The sequence below is a fragment of the Pygoscelis adeliae genome, unplaced genomic scaffold, assembly GCF_000699105.1.
Source record: "Pygoscelis adeliae isolate BGI_AS28 unplaced genomic scaffold, ASM69910v1 Scaffold139, whole genome shotgun sequence".
Classification (NCBI taxonomy): Eukaryota; Metazoa; Chordata; class Aves; order Sphenisciformes; family Spheniscidae; genus Pygoscelis; species Pygoscelis adeliae.
Genome location: NW_008825613.1, coordinates 1,995,545 through 2,009,475, shown reverse-complemented (window position 1 = coordinate 2,009,475; position 13,931 = coordinate 1,995,545). Strand labels below are relative to the sequence as shown.

Genomic DNA, 13,931 nt, shown 5'->3' with positions numbered 1-13,931 from the left:
GTCTCCTTTGAGCGTTTATTTTGGGGGGATTTTCCCCACTTCTGGTTTTCCAGCAGGGTGGGACCGCATGGGGGGGGGGGGCTGCGCACCACCACGGGACACCAGCCTGGTGGCAGCTTTGTGGGAGGAGAGTGGCCCTGTAACCCGGCCCCGGGGCATTTGGGGCCGCCAGGTCCCAGGGATGGAGGACGGTCATTCCCAGCATGTTGGCGCTGAGCCATGCGGCCGTCCCCGGGGACCTGAGCTGGCTGCTCAGCCCTGGGGACTGAATGATGCAGCCAAGTGCCTGGCTTGGCACAGCTGAGTCCTGACCCACGCCCAGATGGAGACCCTCCACCTCCCTGGGGACCTGTCTGGGGGAAGAAGGGTTCCCCACATCCAACCTGAACACCCCTGGGCTGTGATCCGGGGCTGGGACTGGGGGCCCTCGTTGCATCGCCTGTTGCTGCCAAGAAGGGTTTGGCCTCATCCATCCCCTCCATCCCTGCCTATGCTGCGATTGGGGGCTGCTTTCAGACACCCCTACATCCCCACGGCCAGACCCAAGAAGCCCAGCTACCTCCCACCTCCTCGTGGGTTGGGTGCTCTAATCCCCAGCCCACTGGGCAGCCACTGTGGGGTCACGGCAGGATCCCTGTGTCCCCCTCGTGCGGCCCAGGACATGGCTCCACCATCACCATGGCACCCCAGCCCTTCCAGCAGGGCTGCCTGGCTGGTGGCTCCTGTCCGCCCTGACGCCTGGGTTGATGCTGACGCTGCCCTGCCTGCACAGTGCCACTGGTCCCTGAGGAGCTCTCAAGCAAGGAGCAGGACAAACCCCGACGACTAAGGGATGCGCAGGAAGCGCTGTCACCACAAGCGTGTCAGGCCAACAGGAAGGAGGGGACAGCAGGGGATGTCCGCCACTTCCTCGGGCTGTCCCAGCCTATGGGGAGGGGGCAGGCCACGGGCATCTCCCTGGGGAGCCGCCGCTCTACTGGGAGCCCTCCATCAGCTCCAGGATGCTGCTGTAGAGGCGCCTGGGGGCATCCAAGCCCCAGATGAAGTCCCAGTGGTTCCAGTCGGGGATGTGGCCGTAGGTGACGAGATGGGCGATGCGGGGCAGCAGCAGGCGGACATCCCTCCAGTCAGCTGCCCAGTCTTCCCCCCCTGACCACACCGCAGTGGGCACGGGCATCTCCTCCACCTGGTAGGAGGGAGGTGTCTCCTGGAGGGACACAGGGGGCTCTGAGAAACTGCTGTCCTGGTCAACCCCTGCAAGCCAGCCTGTCCCAGCACCACCCAGGACAGTCCCCTGGCATCTCCAGCCACCAGCACTGCCGCTGCAGCCTCCTACCTGGTGGTACATGGTTGGGTTTTCGCTGCCATAGTCGAAGGCTTTGAATTCTCCTGATTTCATCACCTGGGAGGAGAGGATAGATCTGTGGTGGGGGGCCAGCGAGCACTGCTGTGTGGGTCCGGCATCTCCCGGCCTCCTTGAGGGACCACATCACGAGAGGGTGCTCGCATGGGTCATTGCAGGAGGAGGTTGCATCCCTGCCAAGCCAGAGTTTCCACCTTTTTTAACAGGGGGATGCTTTGACCTCCAGCTCCACGCCTATCCTTAGCGATGGGTTGACAAACCAAGGTGTTGCATGTGACTCCTTGGCTGCCCCGGTGCAATGCTCATGCCTCTGGAAACCTGCTCATCACCAGCTGTGTGTGCAGGATGCTGCTGGAGGACTTCACGTTGGCGAGTTTTCGTTCAACAACCTGATCATCCTTACCTTCTCATGACACTTTGGGCTCAGAGTACAGAGGCATCAGTGAGCCCAGTTATTATAAGAGTTGCATCTATGCTAAGGGCGAAAGCTCAGATACCTGCACAATAGTTGCATTGATTAAAAAGACCTTTTTCGCCTTCCCTGTCACCTATAATTTGGCTCTGCAAGGAGGCACCAGGGTGGGGGTCTCCAGCCTGACGCCGTTTCCAGCAGGGCCAACACCGCAGCTGCAGCAGGTTGCTCAGACAGGCAGAGTCTGGCCCCCGTGTCTCTGGGACCCCTTTGGGCAGGAAGAGATGCCATTGGATCCCCCTTTGCCTCCTTGTCCCCGGCTGAGCAAGCCCACCTCCCCCAGCCTCTCTTTGTACGCCCTGGCTTCTATCCACCATCACCATGGTGTCCCTGGGCTTGCTCTGCTTTGGGGATCCCTGGGGGCCCCTAAACTGGTCCCAGCATCCAGCTGTGGCCTCCCCATCCCTTCCCTTGTCCTACCTGGCACAGCCCAGGGCACACCGCCCAGCGTCCCCTGGTCCCCAGAGGGGCCAGGGCAGCTCATCTTGCATCCAGCACCTCTTCTGTATGCCTAATTTCTTGCCTTTACTTTCTCACAAGCTGCTAATGTCCAAGATCCCTGACCTCTCACGTCTGCCCTGGACACACCAGACTCTCAGTGAAGGGACCATCCCAGGGGTGAAGCATCTGCGTTTCAGGGAACCTACCTGGGCCCAGTGTATCATGTTTTTGACAGATGTCCCATCCGGATAGTGGGATGTGTACACATCCAGCCGTGTCTGCAAGGAAACATATTCAAGCTTTCATTGCTTTCCAACGGATAGGAGTGAGGATGGCAGTTGCCAGATGATGCATTTCCCAAAACAGCCACCGCTGAGTCACGCTGCCTAGAGAGTTGGGTCACGTTCAGGAATATCATTTTCATTAAAAATCAATTGTTCTGAGGCAGCTCCAGGAGGATAATGGTGATGAAGGATGAGGTACCCCTAGCTCCTGGAGATACCTCATCTGGGCTCAGGGACTGTGCTCAAGACCTTAGTGACTACTCGTGGTCACCCAGATGCTGCTTCAGCAGACTTGATGTAGGGTGGGTAGGAGCAGGGGCTGCACCCCAGGGGTGCTGGTGGCACATACAGCTGGTCTTGGTGACAGGCAGCCCTAACTCAGAGATGCTATCAAGTGCTACCTGGCCACTGACATTCACCCAGCAGAGCCCAGGGACTTTTCCTATCCGGGGAGGAGAAGCAGTGAGAGAGGGATCTGGCAGAGGGACACGCATTGCCCTTGCAGCATCTGCTTGCCCATGAGCACTGGGGGCTAGCGGCTGTAGCAGGCTGGGCAGGGTGTTTGGCAGGGAGGGGGCAGGCAGCAGGCAAGGGGGTCGGCAGAGCCAGTGGGCGCTGCTGTGTGCTCCCAAGCAGTGCACCTCAGGGCTCCGGCTCCCTCACCCCCACACGGGGCAGCGCACTCACCATGTTGAGGTTCTTCTCGTTGTAGCCGCCCAGCAGAAAGAAGAGGTTAGCACAGGGCTTGTGCAGCAGCGGGTGCCTGCACAGCTGGGGGAGAAACCTCCACAGCTTCCTCATCCGCAGTGAGGCATCCGTTCTGCCGAGCAGAAGCTGCAGAAGCAAAGGACAAGGTTGATTTCTTGCATTTCCCTTCCTGCAGCCTAGCCCTTGGACTGCTTCCCCCCACCCACTGCCGGCTGGTGTCCCCGTGAGCTGTCCCACCAGCTGGGCAGTGAAGGGATGTGCGTCACAGGGCGCCCACAGGAGTCAAACCCACTTCTCCTTTGCCCTCCTGCCTCGCTGAGATGTGTGCAGCTCATTGCAGGAGGCGATGCTGATTGAATGCACAGCCAGGAAATCAATATTTGGGACTCTCCTCTTTCCACTCACCTCCCCCAAGCATTGGATTAGTTTTTCACTGTCATTAAAATCAACACAGTAAAGCTGCTCTTTTCCAGACGATCTGTCTGGGAATTCAACAAATGCCCCCATAGAAAGACCAGTTTCAACACCTGAAGATCCTACAGATGCAAGGAAGGTATGCACTCAACAAAGTGACCATGCAGGAGTGCACCTGTACCTGAATCGTGTCTGTGCTTATAAATCAGCAGAAATTAACTGTTTTCTGCTGCACTGGGTAGCCCTGGGGACTGCATCTGGGCACAATCCCTTTTCTAGCACTGGTGTGTTCGGGGGAGGAGGGCATGGAGTAATCCCCTACCTGAAACATCTTGAATTGCCTGTCCAGAAGGAAGGACATTTTCATGACGGGACTTTTGGCGTGCTTGATTGTCACTGCTGGAGCCAGGGCAAAAAACATTTTGATTTTCTGAGCCAGTTCTGGTATGGATGAAAACGCAATGAACGCTGAGAAAACAGAAAAACAACCTGAGACTTGGTCGATCTTTCTTCAGGTGCTTAATCTGAGGGTTTACTTGGACCCACTGCCCAGGTCTGTTTAGCTGGCATTATCTCCAATTAGAAATCTGGGGTCTCTTGCCACCTTTCTGCTTAACATTAGTGCTAGAGACGTCCAAAAGGAGACAACACCTTTACTCCTATGGTCAGAAGTGGCTGATGAGGCACTTCAATGACTACCACAGATGGGAAGTCCTGCCCCATTCACCAGGTGAAGGGAACAGTACTGTCATCTTCCATCAACCACTGCTAAAGGATATCATTGTCACAGAGGTTATCTCATACCCTTGATGGCCCAGCTGGTGAAAAGAAGCACCATGCATTTCATCGGAAACCAGAAGCTGTGCCCTCCATGCAAAACACCTTTGGTTTTGATGTGGAACACTGCAATTCGGTTTTCTAGGTTGAATTATAGTTGCAGCAAGGAGCTTACTGAGGTCACCAGGAGCTTTCTTACTACCTTAGGAGCATGCTGGTTCTCCCAGATGTCTTGTATGAAAAGCATGGCTGCTGTGGGACTTCTCACTGCAAGAGACCTTCTACCTAGTCTGCCTGCTCGGCAGCCCGCAAAGATGGGACCTCTCCGCTTTCTGCTTACAAACACTAAAATGAACATTTTCAAGGTGGTCCAGGCAACATGATGTGCAACCCCTTCTAACGCACCGATCGTGCAGCCCTGGGAGTAGCCAACATAATAGATCTGCTTCTGCCCAGTCTTCTGCAGAACAAAGTCGATCATGGCTGGGAGGTCATACATTGCCATTTCATGAAAGCTGCAACACAGGAGTAGTGCATTGGTTATAAGGTAACACCAGGAGAGCAAACTTACCTGTGAATTTTGGCTGCCTTGCATTGCTCATGTACTGAAGGGCTTAACATCTATGGCTGATTTTCCAGGAGAAAATTCCTACAAGCTAGGAGAGCCCTGTGCTGGATGAAACTGCACAGGGTCCGAAGGCATCCCTCCTGCTGTGTCCTCATCCTTCCCTGAAAGGGCTTAGTCCTCCCATAACCATGGTTAGCGGTAAAGAAACTGTGCAGAGCCTGGCCAGCTGTGCATTCAGGTGCAATACGCAGCAGCTCTGCAGACCCAGAGCTGGCTCTTGTCAGGATTACAGCACCAGCTCTGCTCCTAGGGTTGCTCTTTCCCAGGAGGGAATGGAGCACCAGTTCCTGTCCATGTTCCTTTTAGTGTGATATGGTGAAACACAGACCTACTTTATTAGGTTTTTCTTACTGGAAACATGTTTATGAGCTTGGGAAATCCAGGATTGCTCTGAAGATCAGCTCTGAAGAGGCAGTTAGCAGCTTAAAAAGCTGTTCTTGGGGACAAGGTTTCTGTAGACAACGTCTGGGAGAAGGGGAGGTGGCAATGACACTTGTGGACACCTTGCTGGGGGGCTTGGCCGGGGAGGTCCCCGCAGAGGCCCCAAGATAGGGCTGATGTCTCCACAGGATGGGCGTCCCCATGCAGGCAGCAGTGCCCTGCGCTCTCGGCAGGGCTGGGCAGCTGCAGGGAGGTGTTGGCACCACGTCAGCAGACAGGTCTGCACAGGTGTGCTCCATTCTCCCCGAGCACATCACTGGGAGGTCTGGGGGAGGCAATACCCAGGGATTACGTGCTCTGACTTGCCTGCTTGGAGGCACCCACCTCTACCTAGAGGTTAGTGACATGCATAGAAGTTTGCCATGCTTTTGTAATCCACTCTAGCCCACCTGAAATTCCAGAATTCAACCTGGTCAACTGAAAGGTGCTGGTGTCTCCGGGACCAGCTTGTTCCCCGGCTGTTTCCCAGCCAGACGTCATAGCCAGAGTCTGCTAGTATGAAGCCAAGGCTGTTGTTAGCCAGATTTTCTACCCAGTGGCTGCCTTCTCCGAGTAACCCGTGCTGGAGAAACACGACTGGCTTGGCCCCTGGATGTGAAAGAAACAGTGCATTTCATTGAACCAGAATTTCTCTACTTACTCACCCCAAATTCAGGCCAATGAAGCCTCTTTCTTGCACTGCCAGAGGACATACAATGTGCATTTTAATGATATCTCCTGGTGAAGAAATCCTTGCCGTAGTTGTCTCATGGTGGTTGCCCTCGTTGTCTCAGGCTGGAGAACCATGGATATCCCTCCTAAGCCTTTCAGACCCCAGGTGCTCACCCCCACAAACTCAGTACTGTGGCCACTGACAACAACCATGTGAAAGCTCAGATGTACAGGCTCATCCCTGAGATCGTTCAAACCCCCAAGTCACAAATGTATGGGGAAAAAATTAAATGAGGAGCTCTCTTAAGATATGCCTGCATCCTCTGAGCCTTAAAACCAAGCCTCTGCTTGATATGAAAGGTCGTTGCTGTGCTGCATCCACGCTTTCCTATGCTGGCTGCTAAAGCCTTGACTGTAAATTGGAGAAGTACTGTGGATATGGTATTTTTGCTTTAACAATAAATACTCCCTTCGCCTGGTAAGGTTCATCCCTTCACCTGCTTGTTATGTTAAGGGTTTGTTTTTTTTTTTTTGCTGGCTTCCTTGTGAAATAGAGCCATACCTCTGTTCCCAGGATTTTCTCTCCCGTGAGGAATTCTGTTCAGGCTGACATAGTAGCCATCACGAGTCAGGACTTCATACTCCTCACTGGGGTACCCTCTGTGGCAGATCATTTGGCTCTGGGGAAAGAAAAACCCAGGTGGACAGCTTTCCATAGCTGAGGTGCTCATTTGACTTGAAGAGCACATCCCTCATCTGCTGGGATGCCTTTGCAAAACCAAAACACTGTGGCAGCTGGGACATTGCTTTGCCCAGGGTGTCTCTGGATCAGCTGACGACTTTTTTGAGAGAGGATGCTCTGTCTGAATCCCATGCCCACCCCAGTGAGATGCTCAAGGGAAGAGGAGATGCTCAGCCATGGGCTTGCACCTGTGAGCAGGAAGGGAGCCGGTGGCATCAGGGCTCCCCTGCAGCATGCAGCAGTACATGCGTTTGAAATGTTTCCAAAAACAAAGATTGAAACCAAAAGGATTTACTGACAGCTGACACCGGCGGCAGGACATGCCATGTCGCGCTCTGAGCTGATGCATGGGGCAGATAAGATGGCAGGGCATATCGAACCTGCTGAGCTGGGCTGACTGGAAGGGCAATAGGACAAGCCCCGTAGGATTTGTCGCAGGGCTCCTGAGGCTCTGCCTGAGCTTTATTTATGCTGAAAACTCCACAGACTGGGAAGTTTCAGACTGGTGAAATCCAGCTGTGACCCTGCCTACACATTGCTGTATGCTCGCTTTCTCACATGGTTGGCAGAAGAGATTAATTTCAGCAATTTTATTGCCCACGTCTTGGGTCCATCTAAACTCACCTTCAGAGACTTTAAGGACTCACCTGGACATGGCCCTGAGCAACTTGCAGCAGCTGAAGGAGAGGAGCCATGCACAACTTTCTACCCTCCAGGAAGATGTCTGATCAAATCCAGGCTGGGATTATCCCTTCTCTAACTGACCAGCTGATAATTGCACTTAATACTGCTGGGAGGAAGAGGACTCCTTCAGGAAGCAGGGCTTGTTAATGATGGTATGGAGGCAACATCATATCGCACCGCTCAACAAAACCAGCACACACCGTGACCCGAGCCCTCTCCACATACATACCCTCCATCCCTCTCTACTCCAGCTAAACATCCACAAACTTTCAGACAGAGTGGAAATTCAAAGTTCTCCTGACTTACAACATTCATGAAAGTCTCGGGATTTATAGCCTTTTTCTGCTCAATGACATCTTCTGGGTTCGCAGGTGCTTGTATCAAAAACAGGATTGCAATCAACAGCCACATCGTGTGTCTGTGTAAAATATTATTATTATTATTATTATTATTAAACATTGTTATGAATGTCTGTTTCTACTTGGTTATGATGGGTTAAGTTCCTTATATATCTGAAGAGCATATATCATGGTCTGGGCTGGGGAAGTGGCAGGGATTCCCTATTCCAGCTTCCATTACAGTCCACACAAGGCTCTTCATACTCCTCTGTACAGACTGGATCTGATACTAGGCATGACCCATTTTTATATTTTTAATGGTAAAAAGAAGAGAAACAGCTTTATAATGCAAGAACTAAAGCGATAGAAAATACCATCAGGCCAATTGTCACACAGAGGGAATTAATCCAAAGTAAGAGTTTATGCTACGGAAGGAACACATTTAAGTTGGCTGGGCTATGACTATGTCTGTATTTTCGCTGTTTCTCTATTGCTTAGCTTTCACACCCAGAAGCCACTATTAACAGAAGGATCCTATGAACTGAAACTGGTAGAGCCTCATAGGAAGACTATTTATTAAATAAGTGTAGCCTGAAAAAAACAGAAACCTTTTTGATCGCCTTAGAGACTTCTGTCCCAAACAGAGATCTATTTTTAATACACACAGTTAATATTATGTATGATTTCTAATGCTTTGCCAGGCTCTTAAAAGTTAGAGCTTAACTTCAACCCAGTAGCATGAGTTGCAAATCTTCTCACCAGTCATCTGCTTACTCTCTACCTCCCTTCTTCCTCCTCCCAATTGGTCTCCCACACCGCGAGACATATTTGCCCTCTGCAATATTCCCCGTAACCCTCTCTATGGTATTACCAAGAGGCAAGTTACCAAAAAAAAAGCAACCGGTGCTTTTTCAGCCTCGGGATAGCTCCAACGCAAATCTGAATTACGCGGAGGAAAATACGTTACCAGGCAGAGCCCACTGTCGTATCTGATCAGGCTGGTGGTGTGAATGGTGGTGGCTCTATCATGACCAGTGTTAAAAAGAGCATGTTGTGTCAGAACCCTGCTACGTTGGCACCACGCTGGACCACATCACGTGTCCTCCAATTAAGCGATGTGCGTGGTGGTCATATCTTTGATAACTTCCTCTGCTTGGCCATGTGGTCATGATTTTCGTGCTTGCAAAGGATTACATTTCCAAAAGCAGCCAGAGTGGTGCAGCAAGGAATTTCAGCTATGGAGTTGCACCTTAAGCTCATGATAGCCACAGTAAAAAAATGTCAAAAGGTTTTCTTTGTAAAGGGTCATTTCCTAACTCCCAGGGGGCCTTGGGAATGCCTCTTAGAAGAGCTCCTGGGGCAACAAAAGGACTTGGGCTCCACCAGCTTCACAAGGCCTCAGGAGCATCCCAACCTCTCCATAGACATGCCAAGGACAGGTCAGGCTTCACCAGCTGCCTGGGTGGGCACTTGGTGAAAGCGTCACTCTTCAAAAGTGACAGTAGCCCAGGCAACCTCCACATAACCCTTAGGCCCAAGCGGTATTGTATTTGCAGCTGGCAGTTTGCAAAATCTCTGCAATGTTTTCTGGAAAAGCACCAAGCTTAGTGTCTTGCTGATGGATGGCAGAGCAGAGGAGAGCTTGTGCAACGCCTCCATTTGGCTGAAATGACAGGTATTGCACAGAGTGAAGGTATTCGTTCTCCACCTCCAGCCCGTGACCTTACAACCTACGCCTTTCTGTAGCTGCTTGGTAGCCACCTAAAAGACCAAGTCTTCGGTTGGCTACCAGGTGCTCTGCTTGAATACATGTTTCCTGGTCATGGATTAGGTTGACTTCTAATGTTCATACCAGCCATAGTCTATGAGCGGTATGCGAGTTGTGAAATGCAGCCCAAAACACGCATTTGTTACTCCATCCACCAGACTGTAATTTTCTATCACTGCTGCAACCGCTGACACAAAGGGACTGTGTGTGTGGGCACTATCTGCCTGAGAGTGGGTGTGGCCAGAGCCTTCACTGTTTCATTACCTTACTTCTGTCCCTGTGGCTACTTTGGGCTTTTGAAAATGTCTTCCCACTCCCGTGAGTGCAAAAATCCCACTACATAAGGTGGACTTTACATGTTGTGCAGAGGGCAGTTCCAGTGTGCGTCCCAAGAGGAGTTAAAAAACACCCTATGAATGGAGAAACCCCTACTCAGCTTGTGTTTTTCTACTCTACCATCAGGTTTCCTTCAACAGCATCAAGACAGACCTCACCTTTTACTTGTATGGTCGGCTACTTTATCCACTGTCAAGTCTGCTACCTCCACTGGGTACTAGTTATCTAGCAGAGGTACTGAATACTAGTACTAGGTACTAATAGAGGTTGGAAAGACAGCAGAGACTTCACCAGCATCCTCAGGCCATGGGACAAGGCTATTGGAGCAGTGTATCAGCGCTCAGACTAGTGTGCGATTTAGCACCAGTACCTATCATAACTGTGGTAGGAAGGAGAGAAGTTGCCAACAAAGACCAGCTGGCTTTTTACCGGTAAACTCTTGTGTAGCTTAGTCAAAGGAAGAAATTAAGACCTTTGTGTTATTTGAAGTTAGAAGACCAGAGTTGGGCGGTTTGACACATAGGTGCAAGTTTAGGTGGAAAGAGCAATACCATCACGATACTGCTGTGATTATACACTTAACAGAATTGTAAATAGTCACTAGTATTAACCTACAGTGTCAGGACCCCATAATACATGGTAGGATGCACAACCAAATATTAGATAAACTATCATGGGCATCTTAAAATAAAGCTGTATAACCACACTCACGGGATGTTTTTACGGTATCATTGTGGGAACTAATGTAAGAAAACTCAAGACCGTTTAGAAATAGAAAGGTATTTTATTTAACTTTCTAACCAGGTAGACTGTACCAATCAGCACTCTCATACACACATTCTCAGAGAGGCCAAAATGTGTGTATCCAAGTGGTCTGGCCAAGGTCACCTGAGTGTGACATGGAAGGCAAGGGTTGCCAGCTACTGAGTCTTCCATATGCCTTCTGTGTTCTGCTTGAGGCCCAAAAGCCAACTCTTTCTTGACCTCTAAGGTCCTTTAGGAGTCAAATGTTACTATGGCATGAAGTTTTGCTTCTGCATCTTGTTAACTTCATGCTTCATAAATATTAGGCAACGTTGCTGCTGGGTGTCTTTCATTTTCTTTTTTGAGGTATCATAGGACTGTAACCCATCCTGCTGTTGGGATAACAGGAAGAAAAACAGCCCATGAAATGTGCTGTATCCCCACTGCTGTCCTTCTGTTAAAAGGTGCAGCTCTTCTGCTGATGAGTCACCCTCTCTGTGGCGCATCACAGTGCAAGCAACAGATTCCTCAGCGCTTACCAGTTTGATTGGTGTTAATCATGTCCTTGGCTATCAATGCATACCATTCCTCTAACTCCTGCTCTGGTGTTTCTCCTGGTGCTTCCATCCATGTACAAGCTGCCAGACTGTATGCTCAGGATGCTGGTTGTTACCTTCTATCTGTTGCCTCTTGCCAAGCACAGGGAGATGCTTAACTAGCTGTCATCTGGTCTTGGCATCCTGAACTGAGAAAGAGAGTATCATTCTGATTTTAGCAATAAGAGAACATCAACTCTTGTGTAATTCCTGCCAGATAAGCGTGATTCCATTGCAGTAACCTTGGAGAACCTTGCTCAAGTGAAGAACCTGATAAGGAAAGCAGTGCTTATCTGGTTGTACCTCTCCTAGTTTAAAGCCCCTCAGCTAGGCTGGGATACCTCCAGCGTCTCTGATTACACATTTAGTAGGGGTTTTACTCATGCTAGGGTTGCATAGTGAAGCTTGATGAAACAACGAATTCTTTTCACAACACCTTGCTAGAGTTGTTCATGCAGTCATTTTAATCACAGTAGTGAAACTGAATCAACAAAAGCATAAATGTTCCTAAATGTTGATTGTGAAATAACTGAGATGTGGTCACCAGTGGTTTGTCTCAGCTAATTCTTCCACCCTTTCTTTGTTCAGAAGACCCCAGAACAACCCTGAACTTCTTGTACTTCTTCTCTGATCTCTCTTCATTGTACAATTGGCTTTAAAGAGTATTTTAAAGCTAAAAGAGTTTGGTTTGTTCATGAACAGACCTGGGCCAACTTCAGCAAACTTTCTCAGTAAAGAAATACTAACATTTTTCAAATTTGGTATCATAGTGCTCTTGGGTTTTTTTCCAATGTATTGGAGAAAAGCTGATTGGGCTCATCTTAGCCAATGCCCTGGTCAGGGCTATCAGAGACCTTCAAGGAGCAGTAACACGTCCTACACAACATAGTCCAGAGTCAGGAATGGAGACCAACACAGGCTTGTGAAGAGTGCTGGAGGTAGTTATATCTGATCATGATTTTGGCTAACCATAACTTTCCATGGCCTTATACCATTCCCATCTGCCTAATGTACCAATATATGAAAATACAAGGCTCAAAGACCAGTTACCGGGTCTCTCTTCCAAATGTTCATCTAGCAATCTCAAAAGAAAATTTGGAAATAACATAGGAAATAACACAGAAATTGCTCATAGTTCCTGAAATAAGAAAGTGACATGTCCTCAACTAAATAAAACTCTGAATATACTCAGCAATGTCGGTGACTGCTGGAAACTGTTGTCAGGCTTGCTGTTAAGGATCAAAAAAACATGAAAAGGCAATACACCATCTGACATCACTCGATGAAACCTTATCCTAGATTAACCCTGTTACAGATCAGTTTCTAAATAACAGCTTAGGCCAGTACATTGCTTAAAGCAGACACCAAAGCAATCCTAGGGTTACTTGCAAAAGTGCAACTTCACTTTAAGCATGTCCCTGTGCATAATCCTGAGGCGGGAAGGATGCTGTAGTAGACGTGCTCACCCCCTCTCCAGTGTGGACACAGCCTGGAGCTGACCATATGCTCCACTGTTCATGCGTGTGCTGCCTTTTTTTGCATTGACCATGATGATGATAGAAAATTATAGGTCAGCAAACATGGTGCAGCTACTGTATTTTGAACGGGATGTGACACAGTTTTAAGCCCTTCTGGCTTTGTGTGCCATACGCAAGCAGATCAAGAATGGCTTTGCATGAGCACATCTGAAAGAAAATTAAGTAAGTGGCTGAATGACCAACATCCTCCATGCGTGTAGGCGTATGACTGAGGTTGGTTTGCTCATGCGTGGAGAACAAAAAGGGAGAACTGTTGTGCCATGAATACATTCACCAGGGTGGTGAAGGCCTCGTACTGCGTTGTGAAGTCTAAGGGCGAGAGATTGAGTTGATCTGGACCACAACATCATGGGCTGATGTCCCAGCCTGACCTTGGACCTGTGCCATCACCATGGATCTGCCTGATGGCTTTTGACTTGCCTGACGACTTTTGACTTGCCTGACAGACTTGAGATATGCAAGGACTCCAGTCCTGGAAAGATCAACACAGCTTGCCATGTAACACAATCTGTTTATTGATCAAAGCAATCCCAGATGACAGAACTTCACAATATTTATGTTACAAACACCTTGATTATTTGCCATGCTGTTTGCTTCCAAAATGCACCACTTCAACTGTTGTTGATCCTTTAACAGGAGATGGGAAGCAAGTACCAGTGCCACAGGGAGCAGAGCGCTTCCAGAACCTGATTTAGAGAGAACTTTGCCAAAACGCTCCGTCATGGGAGACTGCCAATGAATGAAGAGAATGCAATACAAACATTGCATCAGATAATTACAGAAGTGGCAGAAACATTGTAACCTGAACAGAAAGAGAAGAGACTAAACCCTGCAATTCTTATAAATTTTCAGAAGTAAAAAGTTAGTACTTTTTAACTAAACATAAATAAGTTCTTGCAAGCTTTTCAGAAGTCTGTTGGGGAAATGTCTTGCCAAGCTTTGGGTGTTTATTTTCAAAGACAGAAAAGTCTTCTTGCATTTGCATTGACATGCAAAAGTGCCGGGG

The 13,931-nt window shown here is 49.5% G+C and overlaps 1 protein-coding gene across 1 annotated transcript; it reads right to left on the bottom strand.

The window, feature by feature from the left end:
• Positions 1–973: 973 nt before the first annotated feature.
• On the bottom strand, positions 974–8,016 carry LOC103924278 (lipase member M-like). The gene is made up of 9 exons (XM_009332769.1): positions 7,912–8,016; positions 6,742–6,859; positions 5,918–6,116; positions 4,865–4,974; positions 4,005–4,150; positions 3,248–3,394; positions 2,483–2,554; positions 1,337–1,402; positions 974–1,207 (listed from the first exon to the last, which is right to left on the bottom strand). The coding sequence occupies exons 1-9, from the start codon at positions 8,014–8,016 to the stop codon at positions 974–976; spliced, it is 1,197 nt and encodes a 398-aa protein (XP_009331044.1).
• Positions 8,017–13,931: the final 5,915 nt, after the last annotated feature.